The sequence below is a fragment of the Macrobrachium nipponense genome, chromosome 8 (genome assembly GCF_015104395.2).
Source record: "Macrobrachium nipponense isolate FS-2020 chromosome 8, ASM1510439v2, whole genome shotgun sequence".
In the NCBI taxonomy this organism is placed as follows: Eukaryota; Metazoa; Arthropoda; class Malacostraca; order Decapoda; family Palaemonidae; genus Macrobrachium; species Macrobrachium nipponense.
This window is the reverse complement of record NC_087203.1, coordinates 75,971,557-75,990,771: the sequence shown is the minus strand read 5'-3', so window position 1 is coordinate 75,990,771 and position 19,215 is coordinate 75,971,557. Positions and strand designations below refer to the sequence as shown.

Below are 19,215 nucleotides of genomic sequence, written 5' to 3'. Positions count from 1 at the left end.
AGTCTTATTCCAAGCTCTTGCATGCCCCTTTCCCTCACAGGGCTTGGGTTATTGGATTGTCCATCCTAAAAGTTTTACCTATTTAAAAATGACAAAAATATAAAAAGAAAGCTTTATACACTATAATAACTTCAATACAAGAATACTTCAGGTGTTTACAGCACTTTCAGTAAAAATATTGACACGCCACTAATCAAAATTTGTTGGTCATTGATAAGAATGGAATTCTGAAACATTTATTGATAAAGAATTTGGAAAATACATGAAAATATGAGTAAATATAACTGTGGTGGAAGATATAGTATTGGCAGCATGTAGATTTCCAAACTTGCCACAGTTGCACACACATTTAGATGAGGCACTTCATCTGTTTTTTAAAATATGGTACATACCCTTTAAAAAACTTTATGTGAATTTTACTGTCACATTGTAGACATAGATGCAATAATTTTAAAATAGAATTTAACACTTTGTGGAACAGAGATTTAGTTTGTAAATTGGCTTGTTTTCTTAGTTTTGGAAGACAACAAACAAAGTTATTGTAAGATTTTATGGATACAACTACCATTCTACACTTCATTTAAAAGTACACATCCCTACCACCATGAGAAACTTTAGAAGCCAGTTACCAGAGTCAGATCCATAGTATCATTTTTCTGTTGTAACTGGGAAATTCAGGCACTTGTTGAATCTTTGGAAATCTGATGAAACTGTTTCGAATTTTGTGGTACTCAGTAGATTGCTGTAGCAATACAAAAATATGCAGCCAGTTATTAAGTTCTTGCTTATTGTATCAGTGTTATTATTTACTTCTATATTTATTCTTCTTCCAGTTATCTCAAAGTACAGGGGCATTACTGCTTAAAGAATGCTGGCAATTGCACAGGAGCTGTAATTATTTTAAAAATAGCAATACAGTAGTACTATTAATCCTGTTGTATAGTAACAATGGTATTGCATTATTTTAAAACCCTTTCTGCCTGCATTATTTTGAACATGATTTTGTAGGCAATGGCGATTGTCGGTAAAAAAAATCATGTGTATTATCAGAGGGGAAACTGTAATGTGAATGATTGCATGTGATATCTTGAAACATGTGTCTAAGACATATAATTTGGCAGATACTGAGATAGGTTTAGATGAAGATTTGAATTGTTTGGCCCTTGAAGATTACCTTTTGAAAAGAAAAGAGTAATAAAAAGTTGAGGTTTCAGTAATCACTATATTTTTAGTTTAAAATAATTTCTGAGATATGGGCTAATTTTTGTAGGATTTATTTTGGTTGTCCATCATTCTCAATGATATTTTCTGTGCTATTACTTTCACGTTTACAAATCCTGGCTAGCATGCTGTGTATCTGAAATAGTTACTGAAATTTTTATTTGTAACGACTGTGTATACCAGGAAACTTTCCATCCATCTCACTTGCCTCTTTCTTCCTAGCTGTTTATCTTCAACTTCATCTTGCTGTAATTTCCACCTAACATATAACAACAAGCAATTCGAGCAAACCCTGTTAGACCCTTCGGTTGTGATTCAGTGATCTCATGAAAATATCTAATGATCAGTAAATAAATGGAATTCATCAGGATTAGTATTTAGGGAGAGTTTTTAAGGTTACACAACAAATACAGTTTAATAAAAAACAACCATATAGATTTAATGAATCGACTAACGGTGCTGTGCAATAGCCATATTTGCTAGGCTGTAATTTGTAATCTTGGTTGGGGCATTTAGTATTTTACTGGGGCTTAGTCTGAAGTTGATTCCAGGAGCCTGACTAAAATCTTAAGAAATCAGAACAAAGTTTCAAGTCTTGCATTTGAGAACAGGTACAGTAATTTGGTTTGGGTGAAATAATCACTAAAAGTTATCTCCCCAAATAATCACTAAAAGTTATCTCTCAGTTCAGTACATAAGTGTTCATGACAGATTGTACACATACTTTCTAATTTAGGAACTTGTCATGCTGGATCACACCTGGTTTTCATGATGTGTTCCCTTCTGATGAGTCTTCCAAGATGTTTTCACCAGGCTCAGGTGATTCAGATCTTGAAGTCTGTTCGACTTCTGGAGTGCGAAGGCAGAAATCGTATTGTGTGTGTTTTGATATAAATGTCAGGAAGTCTTGTTTACTGCACCCGTAGCTGGCAAGAGGAAATCCAGCATACAACATCTTTGTCTTCTGGTAGATCTGGCAAAAAACAGAAATATAGGAACATGTATGTAGTACTATATATTTATGAGATTGTTGATTTAACTTTATTTATTTATTCTTTTCTCAGTTTTATGATTTTTTGCATAGGGTCCTAAAGGCATCTTATTTTGTTCATGAAGGGGCTCTTGCATATTTGAATAATACATACTGTATTAATAAATATAATTAATTTAATTTAACTTTATTCATCTAACAGTTAGATTCTAACTTGCTGAAAATGGTTGAGCAGAAGTTACTCATAAGTGATATGAAAATCAGCAATTTAATAATATAAAAAATATCAAAAAGTTTCTATGATACTTTTATTTAGCTGAATGACTGATTTTTCTAATTTTCATTCCTTTATCTGCATATTATTTAAAATAAGAATCAGTTACTGCATATTTCAAGGAAGACGGGATTTTTCATGAATCTCATTTAATTTAATCAAAAGATCCCTATTCTGTTGTAGTAATTCAAACATACTGTATACACATTATACACAAAAAATCAAGATAAAATTATTAAGGTAGTAGAGTCCTTCATAATCATATTTCCAAGGCAGAATTAATGGAAATCATGTAAGAATGACTCACTCACCAGAACCATACCAACTTTGACCTGACCATTGTTGAGAATGGTGCTTGGCACTGCTTTTCTATCATTCTTCCTCTTGGATTTTGGCTTGGTAAGTTGGTACTTAATGAAAGCTATTGATGGCTTGCTAGGGCTCTGCAGACATGGGCGAAGTCCTGGCAGATTCTGAGCTGTGTAAACAGCCTCAATAAGGGATTCACCACCCACTACCACAGTTCCAAGACTGGAAGTAAGGTAATGAAAATGGATCAGTTTTATTTTCATTTTTGTAAGTACATTATGAATAATTATGACTTGTAGAAAATCTTTACTAAGGGCTTATGCAACCACTAATCCCTAGCCTGGGGGAGAGGAGGGTTCAGTGTGCAGTTAACAACCCAGCCATGTTTAAAAATAAAATGCTGAAATTGGCAATGGACCTTGGTAATATGGTGTAAGCAGCAATACATCACGATGAGCCCTGAGAAGCTGAGAGTCAGTCAAAGGCTTTATAAGAACAACCATACGTGAAGATATCCACTAGAGCTAGGTCATTAAAATTTCTGCAGTACAGGATTTTTGACAGGCACATGTTTGTTTTGGCATACAGAAATGATACTACCGCATTAATTTACAAAAATAGAGTTTGTCCATGTGTAATTTCCTAAAATTATTCCAACCAGAACATCTAGAATTCAGTGAATAACTCATATCTTTGCAACCTATGACTGGATGCTTAGTTTTCTTTATGAGTACTATAGAATAATGTGCATATAAAAACCTATATACTGTACAGTATCTAATTAGATCGATAAGTTGATGTATTGTAAATCAGTCTGACTTGGTCTCAATAAAATGAAAATTTTATTTTATTTTCAGATTGTTTTAATCAACTGTACTGTCATTTCTGAACTGCTGTTGAAGTACTTACAGAATTTTACTGTATGTTTATTTGCTTATTTTTATCAGTTAATTTCTTTTTTATATGTTGTATACTTCTCACTTCAATTTTTTTTCAATTAAACATATACTTTCTATTTTGTAGACACTTTTCTAGAAACTTAAAGGCCTTTATTGCATGTTCTTAATAAATGTGTGTTCTTGTTGAATGATAATATGTAATAATAATAATAATAATAATAATAATAGTATTTTGGAAGGAGACCCTCTTGTAGGCATGTTTTGTTAAAAATGACTGCTGTGGATCAGGAGGAAACGTTGCGTTGGAGAGAGAGAGAGAGAATTATATAAGCAATAATAAATCAAATGACTCAACCGAATTTTACCATGCCCTTTGGTGCGTTGCTCACCAGTCTAAGCAACAACGAGAAAGCCGTCATCAGAAAGATAGAGAAGACTCTTTGCAAGATTAATACGTAGTGCTGAAGCAGCGGTCATTTTTAACAAAACATGCCTACGAGAGGGTCTCCTTCCAAAATATACAAACATCAGGCTGCACGACCCCACAGTAAGAAATGAAGAAAGGACCAGGGACTTTAGAACATCCCTCCTACAGCGGCAACTACGGGAGAAGACTGCCGATATGAAGACCCTGAAGGAGGAACATCACCGCCTGAGAGAAGAATGGGCGGAAATACGTGCTGAAGCTGTCCGCCCTGATCCTGATGACAATACCAGACACGACACCCCTACAAGAGACCACCACCACCAACCAGACGACTGAGCGGAGGACCAGCGCGAGTCTCCTACCTACAAAGATATTAACACGCGCCTTACCTGCCTAAGCGAGGAAGACATGCGTAACTGGGTTAGGGGCGTAACCCGCAAACTTGTCGCCCTCAACGGCAGTAAGCTACGCATCCAAGAAAAGACGCAAAGGATATCAACCTCTCTGCATACCAGCCCACCCCTGAACAAAATGACTCGATTCAGCAGTTGGAAGCCAAGAAGATCCTGACAACGACGGACGCCCTTCAACCTCTTCTGCTAGCAGAGGCCCTTACGGACATTTACACCAAAGAGATGAAGGAGGCAGCCGCAGATCTGAAGAAGAGGGAAGACATCACCATAAGGCGTGCAGACAAGACAACTGCGTTCGTGCTCATCAGCACCTCGGAATACTTCGAGAAACTCGACCCCATCTTGTCTGATGTCTCCAAGTTCGAGAGACTTAAGAAGAACCCGACGAAAGACATCAAACACGACACCAACCGGGTCATCACAGCCGTGAATGCCGCTACAAATGCCACACACCTCCTGCCCATCCAAGGTGACTACAGCCTCGGCTACCTATACGGGAACGTGAAGACCCACAAGGAAGGCAACCAACTACACCCGATCATCAGCCAAACGCCTGCCCTGACTTACGCTCTGGCCAAACGCCTTAATAAAATTCTGACTCCATATATCCCCTCCAGGTACTGCCTCACCTCATCGGTGGAATTTTTGGAGAAGATCCGCGGTTCCTCCGGTGCGGGAACCATGGCGTCCTTAGACGTTGAGTCCCTATTCACCAACGTCCCAGTCAACGAGACGATAAGGATCATCATGGAGCGGGTATATAGGAATCCCGATATGAGACCCCCTAACATCCCAGGAGACTCTTTAAGAACCCTGCTGGATATCTGTACGAAGAGAGCGCCTTTCACCACCCACCGAGGACAGATGTAACGCCAAAAGGACGGCGTAGCGATGGGGTCCTCCTTAGGAGTCCTCTTCGCTAACTTCTACATGGGTGAAGTGGAAGAAAGGGTCTTCTCGCAACATAGATCTCCCCGCACATATGGACGCTATGTCGATGACATCTTCGTGCAAGCCGACTGCGAGGATGAGGTAGAAGCCCTTCGGCAGCAGTTCCTGCAGCACAGCGCACTCAACTTCACCGTCGAGTACAGCAGCAACGATCGGCTCCCCTTCCTCGACGGCCTTGTCACGAAGACGAATCAGAAGTTGGCGACTACCGTTTACACCAAAGCTACGAACCTTGGACTTTGTCTAAATGGAGATAGCGAGTGTCCTGCGCGGTTCAAGACCACCACCGTCAGGGCTTTCGTCAGGAGGGCCCTCTCGCACTGTTCGACATTTCAGGACACACACCTCAAACTCGACCGAGCATCCCAGATGCTAATTAACAATGGGTACTCGAATAAACTCGTCAACCGAGAAACACGAGCCGCCCTTGACAAGTGGTACATGACGGAGAAAGAGAGAAGGAACATTCCACCCCTGGAGGATATAAAACTTTTCTATAAAGCCATCATGCACCACCAATATGAGGAGGACGAAGCAGCCATGAAGAAAATAATAGAGGAACACGTCCGCCCCATGGAGGAAGGAAAGAGAGTGTCCCTCTTTATTTACTACAAGAATCGGCGTACGAAGGACCTCCTGATGAAGAACAACCCCTCCCCGCCCGTAAGAGACCCCCTAAAGTAGTCCAACATTGTTTACCGATACGTATGCCCCGCCCAAGGATGCCCTGGGATTTACATCGGCATGATGACAATGCGCCTGTCAAAAAGGATCTCCTGCCATGGCCAGGAGGGCGCCATTAAGCAGCACACCCTTGCAGTACACCAGAGAAACATCACAAGAGACGACATCATCAGGAATATTAAGATCATCGGGAGAGCACCTGACCCATGACGTCTACGTCTCTTTGAAGCGCTGCTTATCCTCAAACAAAAGCCTCCCCTTAATACCACCCAAGAAGCATTCCTGATACCGACGTGTGTGATGAGGACCACACCCCTCCCCCCAACGAAAGTACCAGCGCGCATGAAACAAACACCGGACATGAGAATAATACCAGGGGTGACGTCACTCAGGTAGAAACCAATCAAGAGGCTCCCAGTGATACCCCCCACCTGATAAGGTCTGCAAGACTCATAAACGCCCGCCGTATGAGTCACCTTCCCAGGAACCAATGAAAACCTGACCGGCCGGAGAGGTGCTCTGACCATACTCAAGAGCCCGCAACATCACAATATAAGAAGATGGACTCGCCACTGGAATTCAGTCCCTCAGCAGTTATTGCTTGATAATGTCCTGTGGATCAGGAGGAAACGTCGCGTTGGAGAGAGAGAGAGAGCGAGAATTGTATAAGCAATAATAAATCAAATGACTCAACCGAATTTTACCATGCCCTTTGGTGCGTTGCTCGCCAGTCTAAGCAACAACGAGAAAGTCGTCATCAGAAAGATAGAGAAGACTCTTTACAAGATTAATAGTGCTGAAGCAGCAGTCATTTTTAACAAAATAATAATAATAATAATAATACCATTAATTACTTTTTATTCCATTAACTTTTTATCTTTAATTTGGCCCATTTTTTAAATGTTCTAAACTTGAAGACCAGTGAGATTCAGTTACTCTTATTTGTTTATTTATTTATTCATTCATTTACATGTATTCATATATTTATTTATTTACCTATCACAAGTTAAGGGCCTTTACTCTACAGTCACCCCTCTTCTTTTATGTGTGCTTTGGGTAGGATTAAAGGGACGGATTATCTTTCCTGTCTCCACACAGGAATAGTAACCTAATAGGCCTTGAATATGATGCATGGTTTATTTAGATTCAAGTATTTCATTACTAACCTGTCAGCAGAGTTGGTAACAACAAGGACAATGAATCGATGGGATGGAGTAAGGGAGAGAAGGAGTACCAGCTCCTTCTCTGTGATAGCTGGGAGAGCACTTGGTGAGCACAGGCACCTTCTCCAGTAAGGACGAGAGGAGAGGAGGTTGTGTATGGTCTGAAGGTTAATGGAAGTCTTTTTCCCTCTGCTTCTGAAAAGAGAATGACAAAGAATTGCCACTGATATTCCCTGATTGCATTCCTGAACATCTCAGATTTTTAGTTTCAATAATTGAATGAATGAATCACAAAATTTTTAGCCGTGTAAAATCGAATACTAGGGCACCTTCAGGCACAGTGTGTTTAGTGAAAAGAGGGGGTTAGAGTGGTTGGGCAGCAAGAGAAGGGGATCCAGAGAATAAATGAGATGAAGCAGAAGGATCTAAAGGTGACATTAGTAATAGCTAGAGAGGGTGGACAGAAAGATGGAAGGAAGAAAGCAGGAATGGAGAAAAAAGTAAAAAACTATTATTGCTTAAGACAACCCAAAGAGCGAGTTGGAGTGGTTGGACAACAAAATAAAGAAATCCAGAAAATAAATGAGATCAAGTACAGACCACAAATAGACAGATGAAACTACTAGGAGAAAAGGCCTCAGTTGGACTAAGAAGTAATAATTAGAGAGGATGGACAGCAAGACAGATGAGAAGAGATGGGATGGAGATAAAGAAAAAAGTTGAAAAGTGGGTGCAACAGGGAGCCAGAGAGAAGAAGAAAAACCCTTTAGTAATGCCTGCAGTGAAACACATGAGGTACACTGACTGCACTGTCTCCCTATTCCCTATGAAGATCATGATCTTTGTATTATTTTATTCAATAAAAATAGCTTGAAAAGTGATATATTAAGGAATGCCATACAAAGTGACTTAATTTATTGGAGAGCTTTAGGTCTGATGATTCTTGGTATCACAACTGCAGTCATATTGCTGATAGAAATTAAGATTTGATAATAATAGCCAGAGACCTGATTATCTTTTGATTTCGAATTTAATGCCACTGCCACAAAACCAGTCAAAAAGGTCAACATACACAGCATCAGTATGCTAGACGCACTAAGGAAAATGAGATACAGTGGACACCCGTGATTCCCAAATGATAGGTGCCACAACCCCTCACAAATCGACAAAATCTGCGAATACTGACGCCCCCTGAAATTGCTTACAACTGCCCTATTTTAATAGTTCAAACCCAGGGCCCCCTCTAGTAGCGCTAAAATTGCTATAACTGACTTTTTTAATAGTTATCATAAAAAATGCTTTTAGTCACGAAAATAATGTGAAAATACAGTAGGCAGTCCCCGGGTTACGACGGGGGTTCTGTTCTTGAGATGCATTGTAACCCAAAAATCGTTGCAAGCCGGAACATCGTCAAAAACCCTAAGAAAACCTTACTTTTAATGCTTTGGGTGCATTGAAAACTCTGTAAACTGCATTCTTATTGCATTTTTCATCAAAAATACCTTCAAATATTGATTATTTTGCATTTTTGGTGTCATATTTCTTCTGCCAGATGAGTGTTGTAGGCGTCGTAACCCTGGAACATGCGTTGTAACCCTGGAAATAATTTCTGATTAATATATTTGAAAAGGGCCTTAACCTCGGAACATCGTAAGCCAAACCCGTAAGCCATAACCCGGGGACTGCCTTATAATTAGTGAATATTTCTCTATGAAAAATTATATGTTCCACCGGAAAATAATCAAATGTATATGCAAAGATTGTACAAGATTGTGAAAGAACCTGTGCTAACATATTTTTACAAGACATACATGTACCTTGACTGAACTCTTATTTGAGCACAGAGTTGCCGCAGAACAACTGGACAGGCCACAACACAGTCTTCCTCATCAGTGTGTCTTGTAGTTTTGTCTCTTCCCCTAGGCCCTCCTCCACCACTTTCCATATCCTTTGGAGAGCAGAAGTCTTCCCTGTGTTAAGATATGAGATGAAGTGCATTGAATGTGTATTAAAGAATATACTTTTATTTTATAGATTCAAAGGATGTTCTGCTATCACACTTGTTCATTTATGTATATATATATATATATATATATATATATGTATATATATATATATATATATAATATATATATATATATATATATATATATATATATATATATATATATATATATATATATATATATGTGTGTGTGTGTGTGTGTGTATGTATATATATATATATATATATATATAATATTTATATATATATATATATATATATATATATATATATATATATATATACTATATACATACATACACACACACACACACACACACACACACATATATATATATATATATATATATATATATATATATATATATATATATATATATAGTTTAATTTATCTAGAATGTAAATTAGGATGACCGTTTTATTTATATTATATAAAATATTACAAATTAAAGCCATACAAGTTCATGGCCATGTTTCCCAAAAGATTTATTAATTTTATATTATATTATTATTCATAGCATACACTGCCTTTAATTTGCAATATAAATTTCCCTATAGTATAATGTTCGTACACGACAAAAAAGATTAAAACAGAGATAATAGAATGATTGAATAGTAGATCAATGAAGGCTGAAGTATTATTACTTCATAATACTGCTCAGGCAAGTCCACATGAAATCACCACTAGGCGAAGTTTAAGGAGCAGATTTACGGCTGAGTCGGAAGAGGCCAGAAAGCGATTCAGCTTTGGGAAAAAAAAAATTTCATGACTGTCAACAGTTGGGCCCTTTTACGAGAAGAATGAAGCAGTAAGATCAGGATTGCCTGATGCCCTGATTAGTTTCTGCAGCTGAACAGGAATAGCATAAAGTTTGTCTAGGTTTTTCCTATCTAGAGTAGGCCTGCTGCAATGTTATTTTTGAAAAATCACTGTTTTTTTTCTGAATATTTTCATCACTTATTTGCATATTTTCATGTGTTGCATCTGTGTTACGGGTTGCTCAGGTCAAAGGTCATGAGACACTTCTTTCTTATCTTTGAGCTTCTACGTACAGTCTTTATAATGTGTGAAAGTGTCAGTTTTGAGATGTGATTAATCTGATTTGCTTCTCCCTGCCGTTTTTTGGTATTATGTAGCTGGAACAATATATATATATATAATATATCATATATATATATATATATATATATATATATATATTATACATATATATATATATATATATATATATATATATTATATTATACAGTGAGAGAGAGAGAGAGAGAGAGAGAGAGTACTACCAATCAATTTTTATTCATAAAAGCAGTTTATGCTGTAGTCCTGTCGAAGGAAATATAAGTAAAAGTCTTGCTGGTAATGTAGGGGTGTTCTTTCCCTTTGTATCAGACACTTGGCAACCCACATTCACTGGAGAGAGAGAGAGAGAGAGAGAGAGAGATTCATGCAATACTAGCTATCCAGTCATAAGTAGATAATATAAAAATATGCTGTAGTCTGTCGTACCATCGTGAGAAATGAGACAGCGAAAAAGGTCTTGCTAGCAAATAGAGACCTTTCTCTCCCCCTTTTGTATGTATATTTGGTATCCATCATTCTTGAGGGTGTGAGAGAAAGAGAGCTCATGGGCTATGGTCTCGAGGTGACCCATGGCGTCTTTTGCTGCAGCCATGGAGGGCCACCTACCTGCAGAGTCTCCTGATGGGGTTGATCTTGACTGATATATCTTCTTGGGGAGGTATTTCTTCCTCGCTTTCATCCCCCATTACGTGATTTAAGGCATCTCTTGTTGCAAATATTTCACGTGAATTTTTTCCATCTACTTTGACGTAGGTACATCATGATGATCAAATACACTACAGCGAAACTTGGAATTTCTTATGTTAACGTCAAATAAAGATAGTTCATTTTTTGAAATGGTTAGCATTGCTATTGACTTATTCAAAGGAAAAGGAAGCCTCGGTGTTTTTCCATCACAGTAAAATATCAAGGAAACCATCAGGTTAATTCGCTCCTCAGAATGTGTTCTTTAAGTGGCTCACAAACACATCATGTCATCTGTCAGTCCAGTCTTTTCCGTAAGCGTCTTTTCCCTCGAGCCCTGATTTCTCTCGGTGATACTGATCTCCCGGATTTACGTTGTGACGTCACACTAAAGTATTCGGAAGTACCAAGTCACAGAGAGGATCCTGCCCTGACCAGACCTCAACAGCGGTAGATACTGAGATGAGAAAGAAATATAGAAGAATCTAATGGCATTATTCATTTAACTAAATGACAAATGTTCTAATTTAAATATCATGACTAAAGAGGTGTCACAGAATTTAGATAAAGTGGAAATGATTGATATCCTTAACATAATTGCATTAGAAATTATTAAAACCGAGAATATGTATGCTCGGATTTCGTAGTTTGTAATATATATATATATAAATATAATATATATATATATATATATATATATATATATATATATATATATATATATATATATATAATTTATAATATTAAACACGTAAACAACTTTTGCAATCGAAGCAGGTAAATAATCATAAATTCCTACGTAACTATTTAAAAGGTTTAAAAGTATCAAAGATAATCTCATAAAATCGGTTTCGATACGTTGGCCGTTCGCATGACAGACTAAAATTTCATGACTAATCTAAAATAAGTTTGAAAGTATCAGTTCCTCCAGCCATTGCAAGGAGACAAAGAAGCCCTAAACTTCGTGGCAATTTTAGCTAAATGAATCAGGACGATTACTCTGATTGCCTCTGCAATCTTAGGTCACGGGCGTAGATAAGAAACTGGGCTTAAATTGCCGGCAATTTATTTTCTTATTCGCCGCGCTGAATAAAGACATTCGCCTTTTGTTTCTCGTCCTTTTGCCTTCAGAGCTATTAGTCTTAATGCCTTCGGGTGGGCTGTTGTCCAGCAAAGACCAATTTCCAATCCTTAATCCAATAAGTCTAGAGTGCTTCCTTGCGTGATGGGAACTGGGCCCCTTCGATATTATCTTTAAGTCACTCTCGAGGACGTAAATCACCTCATCCAATTAATGTCGAATAAACTTCTCGTCAAGACTTTTGCGGGAAATGACAGATTATAGGCTTCATCCTTATTTTAAATTTTATTATTATTGCGTTAAATTTTAATACAATAAAAAAAACCATTAGCATTTATGCATTCCTGCATAAATGTTACGGGAGGATTTTACGTCAGTCGTATATGATTACCGTCTCTACTTTGTAAAATACATTAACCGTCGGGTGGTGGTAGTACGTCTCAGTGGAGACCACGATTGAATATGTTGAATTCACCATTTGCTTATTGGAATTATTCCACCTACACCCCCCTCTCTTATTTTTTCGAAACAGAGGCCGCTAGACGAGGTAACTTCTAGTAAAACTGTGAATTCAGATGTCACTAATAATCTGCCCCAATTCTCAGTGCAGTTTGTTTTTGCCTTCGAGTTACAATTCTGTTCCTTCTTATTTTTCGTGTTTATGTGATAGAGCTTAACAAGCAAGATGCTGTAAACCATAGTGTGACACAGACGTGACATTCCATCTAAGATATAAAAAAATATAAATGTGCTTGTGAAACACAATGTCCTCAGTATCAAATTCCAATGCGACATCTGTCCTTCAAGTTTGGCTTTGACCTTGACATATTAATTTCGCGTATCAATTCTGTTACAGTAGAGTATGCCTGCCAGATTTGGATTCTCTATTTTGAGTAGTTCAAAAGTTATGGCAGGATAAAGAAAAAAAAAAATCTGTACGCCGTCATGAAGTGAGGTGCTCGGCGGCATTACGGGTCTATGCTGCGTCCCTTCGGCCCCTAGCTGTAACCTCTTTCATTCCTTTTACTGTAGATATACATCCGTTCATATTTTCTTTCTTCCGTCTCACACTTCTAACAATTGTTTCAAAGTTTAACGGCGAAGTTTCCCTCTTGTTACACCATCAAAGTTCTCTTACGATCAATTTCCCTTCTAGCCTGAATGACCTCATAGGTTCCAGCGATTGACCTTTGACCTATTTTCTATATCATAGAAAAAAAAAAGAATGAACTTTTGCAGCCGTGCATACGTATAGACTCGGCCAATGACTAATGCTTCTGAACAGTAAATCGTTGCAGAATGAAAGCTAAAAAAAAAGTAGCTAAATAAATAAAAGAAATGACAAAGGGATAAGCATGGAGAACCGCATAATTGAACAATCTGCTGTCGCATTTCGGAACAATAGAATAAATAACAATAGCCCTACGGAGTGTGTCCCTCTGTGAATGACGAGGCGAGAAGATCACATAGCGAGGCATTAACGTAATTACGGGCAGCGTCGGAGAAAGGGATGTATGGCGTGCCTGTCACGCTCGCCTGGTCTCGCACTTGTTTTTATTTCTCTTCTGTTTATCTCTTCTGTTTCTGTTCTTGTTTACTATTGTCTTCCTATATTTCGTTGCATCTGTCTGCGCCTCTTTCTGGATTGGTTTATTTTATTTTTTACCTCCTATTCACACACACACACACACACACACACACACCACACACACACACACACACACACACACACATATATATATATATATATATATATATATATATATATATATATATATACATATATATACCTGTTTGAGCTTCATTTTGCCGTTACGTGAATGTGAACGGATGCTAATATTAGTGGTTTTTCGACTGCTGAACACCTCTACCGGCTGTCATCCTCGACTTCGTTTAAACCTTTCGTTGGAATAACAGAGCAGGACTTTTCCATTCGCTAGTTGTATTAAAGTAATACTGCAATAGTTGTAAGTGTACAGTGCCGAGTAAGGTCGCTGACTACGTTATCATGTGCTGCTTATTTCCTCATTTTGTCTACCGGTGAATTCGTATACGCGGCAATATCATGGATATTTTTGTTACATAATCCACCAAATGAATCGTATGTGCTTGACATTACTTCTATTTATTTGATAAGTTCACTCCAGTTGTGGTCCTGTTTGTATGCATATTGTATGACCCTAGGTCTAGAGAGTATACGTAGGTTTACACTCAAGAGTCCTAAACCAAGGTCTTTAAGACCTTGCTCTAGACCTTGGTATGACCAAGATCTGTGACCAAGACCACTTTTTATGGGCTGCTTATAAACAAGAGCCCGTGCTGGCATAAGGTCAGCTAAATCTAAAATAACAGACCACCAAGAAATTATCTCGATGGTCTCGGCATGACTCGCCGGACTACAGCCTAATTTTGGCCTTGCCTGAAATGCAGTGAGCCAGTTGACTTTCCGACCCCATTGGTTACTGTTCCCTTTTGAATTGAAAGGTGGGGAATATTCCCCTTGTAATATAACTGAACTAAACCCTGTGCGAGCATATCCCCAACCCCGCCCCCTTCAAGGGCGTAGTCCCCTCAAATTTGGAAGGTCGACCTGGATCTATACTTTCCACGGGTAGACCTTCCAAATTTGAGGGGACTCCTCCCTTGAAGGGGGCGGGGCTGGGGATATGCCTGCACAGGGTTTAGTTCAGTTATATTACAAGGGGAATATTCTACTAATTGGTTAGCGGAACCTTAGACACTTTATGTAAAAGCACTGTAGGGAGCGCTTCTTCCTAGCGTATATATCTTGACACTTCATCTGTTCGCATTTGTACTGAGAGGATATTTCTGGCCTCAAGTGGCTTAATTTTGGCCAGAAAATTTTATTGATTCTAGAAACTTTAAGTTCGTTGGGAAAATAGTGATAATGTTTTAGTTTTGGTTAGGAAACTACTGATAGTAGTAAATTTTTGGTCTGGCCATTATTACTCATAGTTTAAGTCTTGGTTTTGGCCAGAAAATTATCGTTCAGTTCGGGTCAAAGGGTTAAAGTTGATGCTATTGCTGTATTTTAATATTTTTTTGTATCTTAATTTTGGTTCGAAAGCTAATGCGATTATGTCTTAATTCTGTTCCGACCAAAGTGAAAACTAATAATTTGTCTTAATTTTGGTCTGAAAGCTATTGGTATTAGTCTGAAATTTAGCGTGAAAGCTGTCTGTTGCTCAGAAAACTGTTGTAAATGTCTTGTTTAGTGTCAGTAAACCATTGCTTTTATATTAAAACCCCTGGGAATTTATAGTGAAGATGTAGGTTTTAAATATTGGAGAAGGAATACCTGTCATTCATAATGGAATTTCATAAAATCTTGAGTGAACATTTCTAAGATGTATACAGTCATGATAAACGTTAGCAATGCAAGTTAAGTTTTATACTTCACTATTAATTCTGTTTCTGAAGCGATTACTGAGTCCCCTTAGATGCTTTGGGAATTAAGTAAAACTCTCTGAATTTTTACCACTATTCTTAAGTTAAGCTTTAATATTTCAAGATAAATCTTCCGGTTGAGTGGTAACTAGTTTTTTTTTCCAAGGTCAGATTTTAAAGGTGACGTTAAAATTCTAAAACTAGTATTAATCCCTTAAGTTTTAATTAGTTTTTTTTTTTTTTTTTTTTTTTTTTTTTTTTTTGCATGTTCTGTTGATTTGAATAGCACCATGTCAGTATGCCTCCAATGAACGAAGAAGTGCTTTGGGAACTGATTTAGTCTTCGCTTTGAGGTGGTGATGTCAGTTTTGAAAGTGAAATTGTATTTTTTTTTTATTTGATAAGACGTGATATTTGGAATTATAGATATACACCCATTTACCAGGATCGGTGTACACTTAGTCTTAAATCCTGTAAAAAAATATAATAATAATAATAATAATAATAATAATAATAATAATAATAATAATAATATTAGTAGTCCTCTCCCTCCTTTCATAACACGAAAGGAAGGAGGGAGAGGACTACTAAGTATAGAGGACTGCGTTAACATCGAAAACAGGGCACTGGGGCAATATCTGAAAACCAGTGAAGACGAGTGGCTAAAGAGTGCATGGGAAGAAGAACTAATAAAAGTAGACGAAGACCCAGAAATATACAGAGACAGGAGAAAGACAGAAAGAACAGAGGACTGGCACAACAAACCAATGCACGGACAATACATGAGACAGACTAAAGAACTAGCCAGCGATGACAATTGGCAATGGCTACAGAGGGGAAAGCTAAAGAAGGAAACTGAAGGAATGATAACAGCGGCACAAGATCAGGCCCTAAGAACCAGATATGTTCAAAGTACGATAGACGGAAATAACATCTCTCCCATATGTAGGAAGTGCAATACGAAAAATGAAACCATAAACCACATAGCAAGTGAATGCCCGGCACTTGCACAGAACCAGTACAAAAAGAGGCATGATTCAGTGGCAAAAGCCCTCCACTGGAGCCTGTGCAAGAAACATCAGCTACCTTGCAGTAATAAGTGGTACGAGCACCAACCTGAAGGAGTGATAGAAAACGATCAGGCAAAGATCCTCTGGGGACTATGGTATCAGAACGGATAGGGTGATACGTGCAAACAGACCAGACGTGACGTTGATTGACAAAGTCAAGAAGAAAGTATCACTCATTGATGTCGCAATACCATGGGACACCAGAGTTGAAGAGAAAGAGAGGGAAAAAATGGATAAGTATCAAGATCTGAAAATAGAAATAAGAAGGATATGGGATATGCCAGTGGAAATCGTACCCATAATCATAGGAGCACTAGGCACGATCCCAAGATCCCTGAAAAGGAATCTAGAAAAACTAGAGGCTGAAGTAGCTCCAGGACTCATGCAGAAGAGTGTGATCCTAGAAACGGCACACATAGTAAGGAGAGTGATGGACTCCTAAGGAGGCAGGATGCAACAACCCGGAACCCCACACTATAAATACCACCCAGTCGAATTGGAGGACTGTGATAGAGCAAAAAAAAAAAAAAAAAAAAAAAATAATAATAATAATGAAGTTACAAGGTAATTATTTGGCCGTGGTTTAAGAATAACAGACTGATCATATTTATGTTTGGAAAAGAAGTCACACGCTGCGAAATATTAGTATCGAGATAGTAATTAAAAATTCAACGTGGCTTCATATAATTTGTCTTTTTTATTTTGTATCTTTAATTCAGTTTGTTTTATCATTCGCCACCTCGGGAGATACTGGTGAGTGCGGGTGAAATGACGTACAATAAGATTTACAGTCATTTCTCAACTTCAGATGCCTGTTATGACTACGAATTCGAACGAGGAAATTATAGGAGCAGGTTATTTTAGCCCAAATTAACCTCCGCCTGTCTTACGAATATGAGCGAAGGATGAATGAGGCCAACGAAGGTCTGACGAGGTCAGAATATTATGACTGTTATGCAAGGTGCCTCTTCAGCCTAACAGTTTGGTTGTGAAATGTATGTTTAGAAATTAGAGCATAAAGAAGATTGTAATGCGGTGAAATTGACATGAAAAGCGATATATAACAGCAATGGATAAAAATGATTCAGCAACCAAAAAATAAAGGAATGTCGCAGTTGAAACGAGAGCGATCGAAAGTGGCAGTTAACAGCTCTCGAAGGGTATAATTGCTTATTGCCTGGTTATTAGACACCGAGTCACCGGTTTCGAATTCATGCAGACATTGGAAGCCTGGCGGCGGCGGGACTCAGGGTCCAGTTTGTTTACGTTGTGAAGTGGACTGTGGAAGTGTTACTGTTGTCCGTGCGTTTAATGCTAATTACGACCACGCTATAAATATGTGCATTGGGAAAGTAAAAAAAAAAATCGTGAAACTTCATTTAGTTTTATGGATAAGAATTAACCTTACAACCATTTTGAAGACAAATTAATGCTTAGAATATTAGGCTAAGTTATGGTAAGTGCCAAGTGAATAACTGCAGTACGGTATATATTTGGCGAGAGTCGTCAGGTAATTTTGTTCCCAGTTGTAGTAAATTATCACTTTAACTTTGTTTACGATTAAAGGTTAATTTGGTTTACGTTTAAAGGTATTGTGTGACAAAGGTACTGCAATAGTTCCCATTGGCAATATTGTTTGTAGACTAATGTGGAATGCTGAAATTCTATAGTAGCCAGATCTTAATCCATCTTGACAAGCGAGTCGCCTTTGCTACGAAAATTGACAGTAATACCATTCCCGAGATTAGGCAAGATAATGAATTTGTAGGTATATTAATATAGATGCTTTCGCAGGAAATGCAAGACTGTGATGAAGCACTGTAACCTTGTATGTACTAATAGGTGTAAATTGCGTAGTTTTTTTTTTTTTTAGAAACTAACCAGAGCAATGCAGCTTCAATAATTTTGGTATATAATAATGACCACTTGCTTAACAAAGGAGTGAGGACTTGAGCTACCAAATAGTTATTCTAGTAATTGACTTAAATAATTAGAGTAAAGAAACCTGGCAAGACCAGTACGGTATCATTAAATCTAAATGAAAGAAAACAGACTGGGAACGGTAAACAAAGATTTTTTTCATAATTTTAGCAATGTAAGTCCAATTGTACGTTAGTCTTTAGTGAAACTTGCGTGAACTACTATTCTTGGTTTGTTGTATAATCGAAATTGGATATATAAAATCAGACGAGTGTACAATATGTAATTGAAAACTTATAAAATTTACTGAGGCAGTTTACTCATTTTGCTAATATTTTCAGCCTAGCGTCACAGGTTGCAACAATAGTTTACTGGGGGCTAATATTCTTAATGGATTTTAGGAGAACCATATTAATAGCTAGTTTAGGGATGGGAGCCAGGACTGCATCTTTAACGTTGATGCCTGCTGTTTCACATGCCCGCTTGAAACATTATCGTTATATTGTATTAACAAAAACTATTTAGATGGAGCCTGTGGGTAGTCTTGTAGAGGATGGCATTTTGTGAAGACAGTTGATTGTATTCATGACGAATAATGGGGTTCCCTGTTGGCTTTCATGATGTAAATTTATGG

General features: G+C 37.7%; 1 protein-coding gene across 1 annotated transcript in view; it reads right to left on the bottom strand.

The window, feature by feature from the left end:
- Positions 1-279: 279 nt before the first annotated feature.
- LOC135222857 (uncharacterized protein C3orf20 homolog) overlaps positions 280-19,215 on the bottom strand; it is a 30,011-nt gene continuing 11,075 nt past the window's right edge. Inside the window, exons 2-5 of the mRNA XM_064261195.1 lie at positions 9,150-9,302; positions 7,336-7,527; positions 2,798-3,017; positions 280-2,194 (exon numbers count right to left, since the gene is read on the bottom strand). Coding sequence (XP_064117265.1) covers positions 1,988-2,194; positions 2,798-3,017; positions 7,336-7,527; positions 9,150-9,277 — 747 coding nt within the window. The 5' untranslated portion in view covers positions 9,278-9,302 and the 3' untranslated portion in view covers positions 280-1,987. The remainder of the gene's footprint in view (positions 2,195-2,797; positions 3,018-7,335; positions 7,528-9,149; positions 9,303-19,215) is intronic.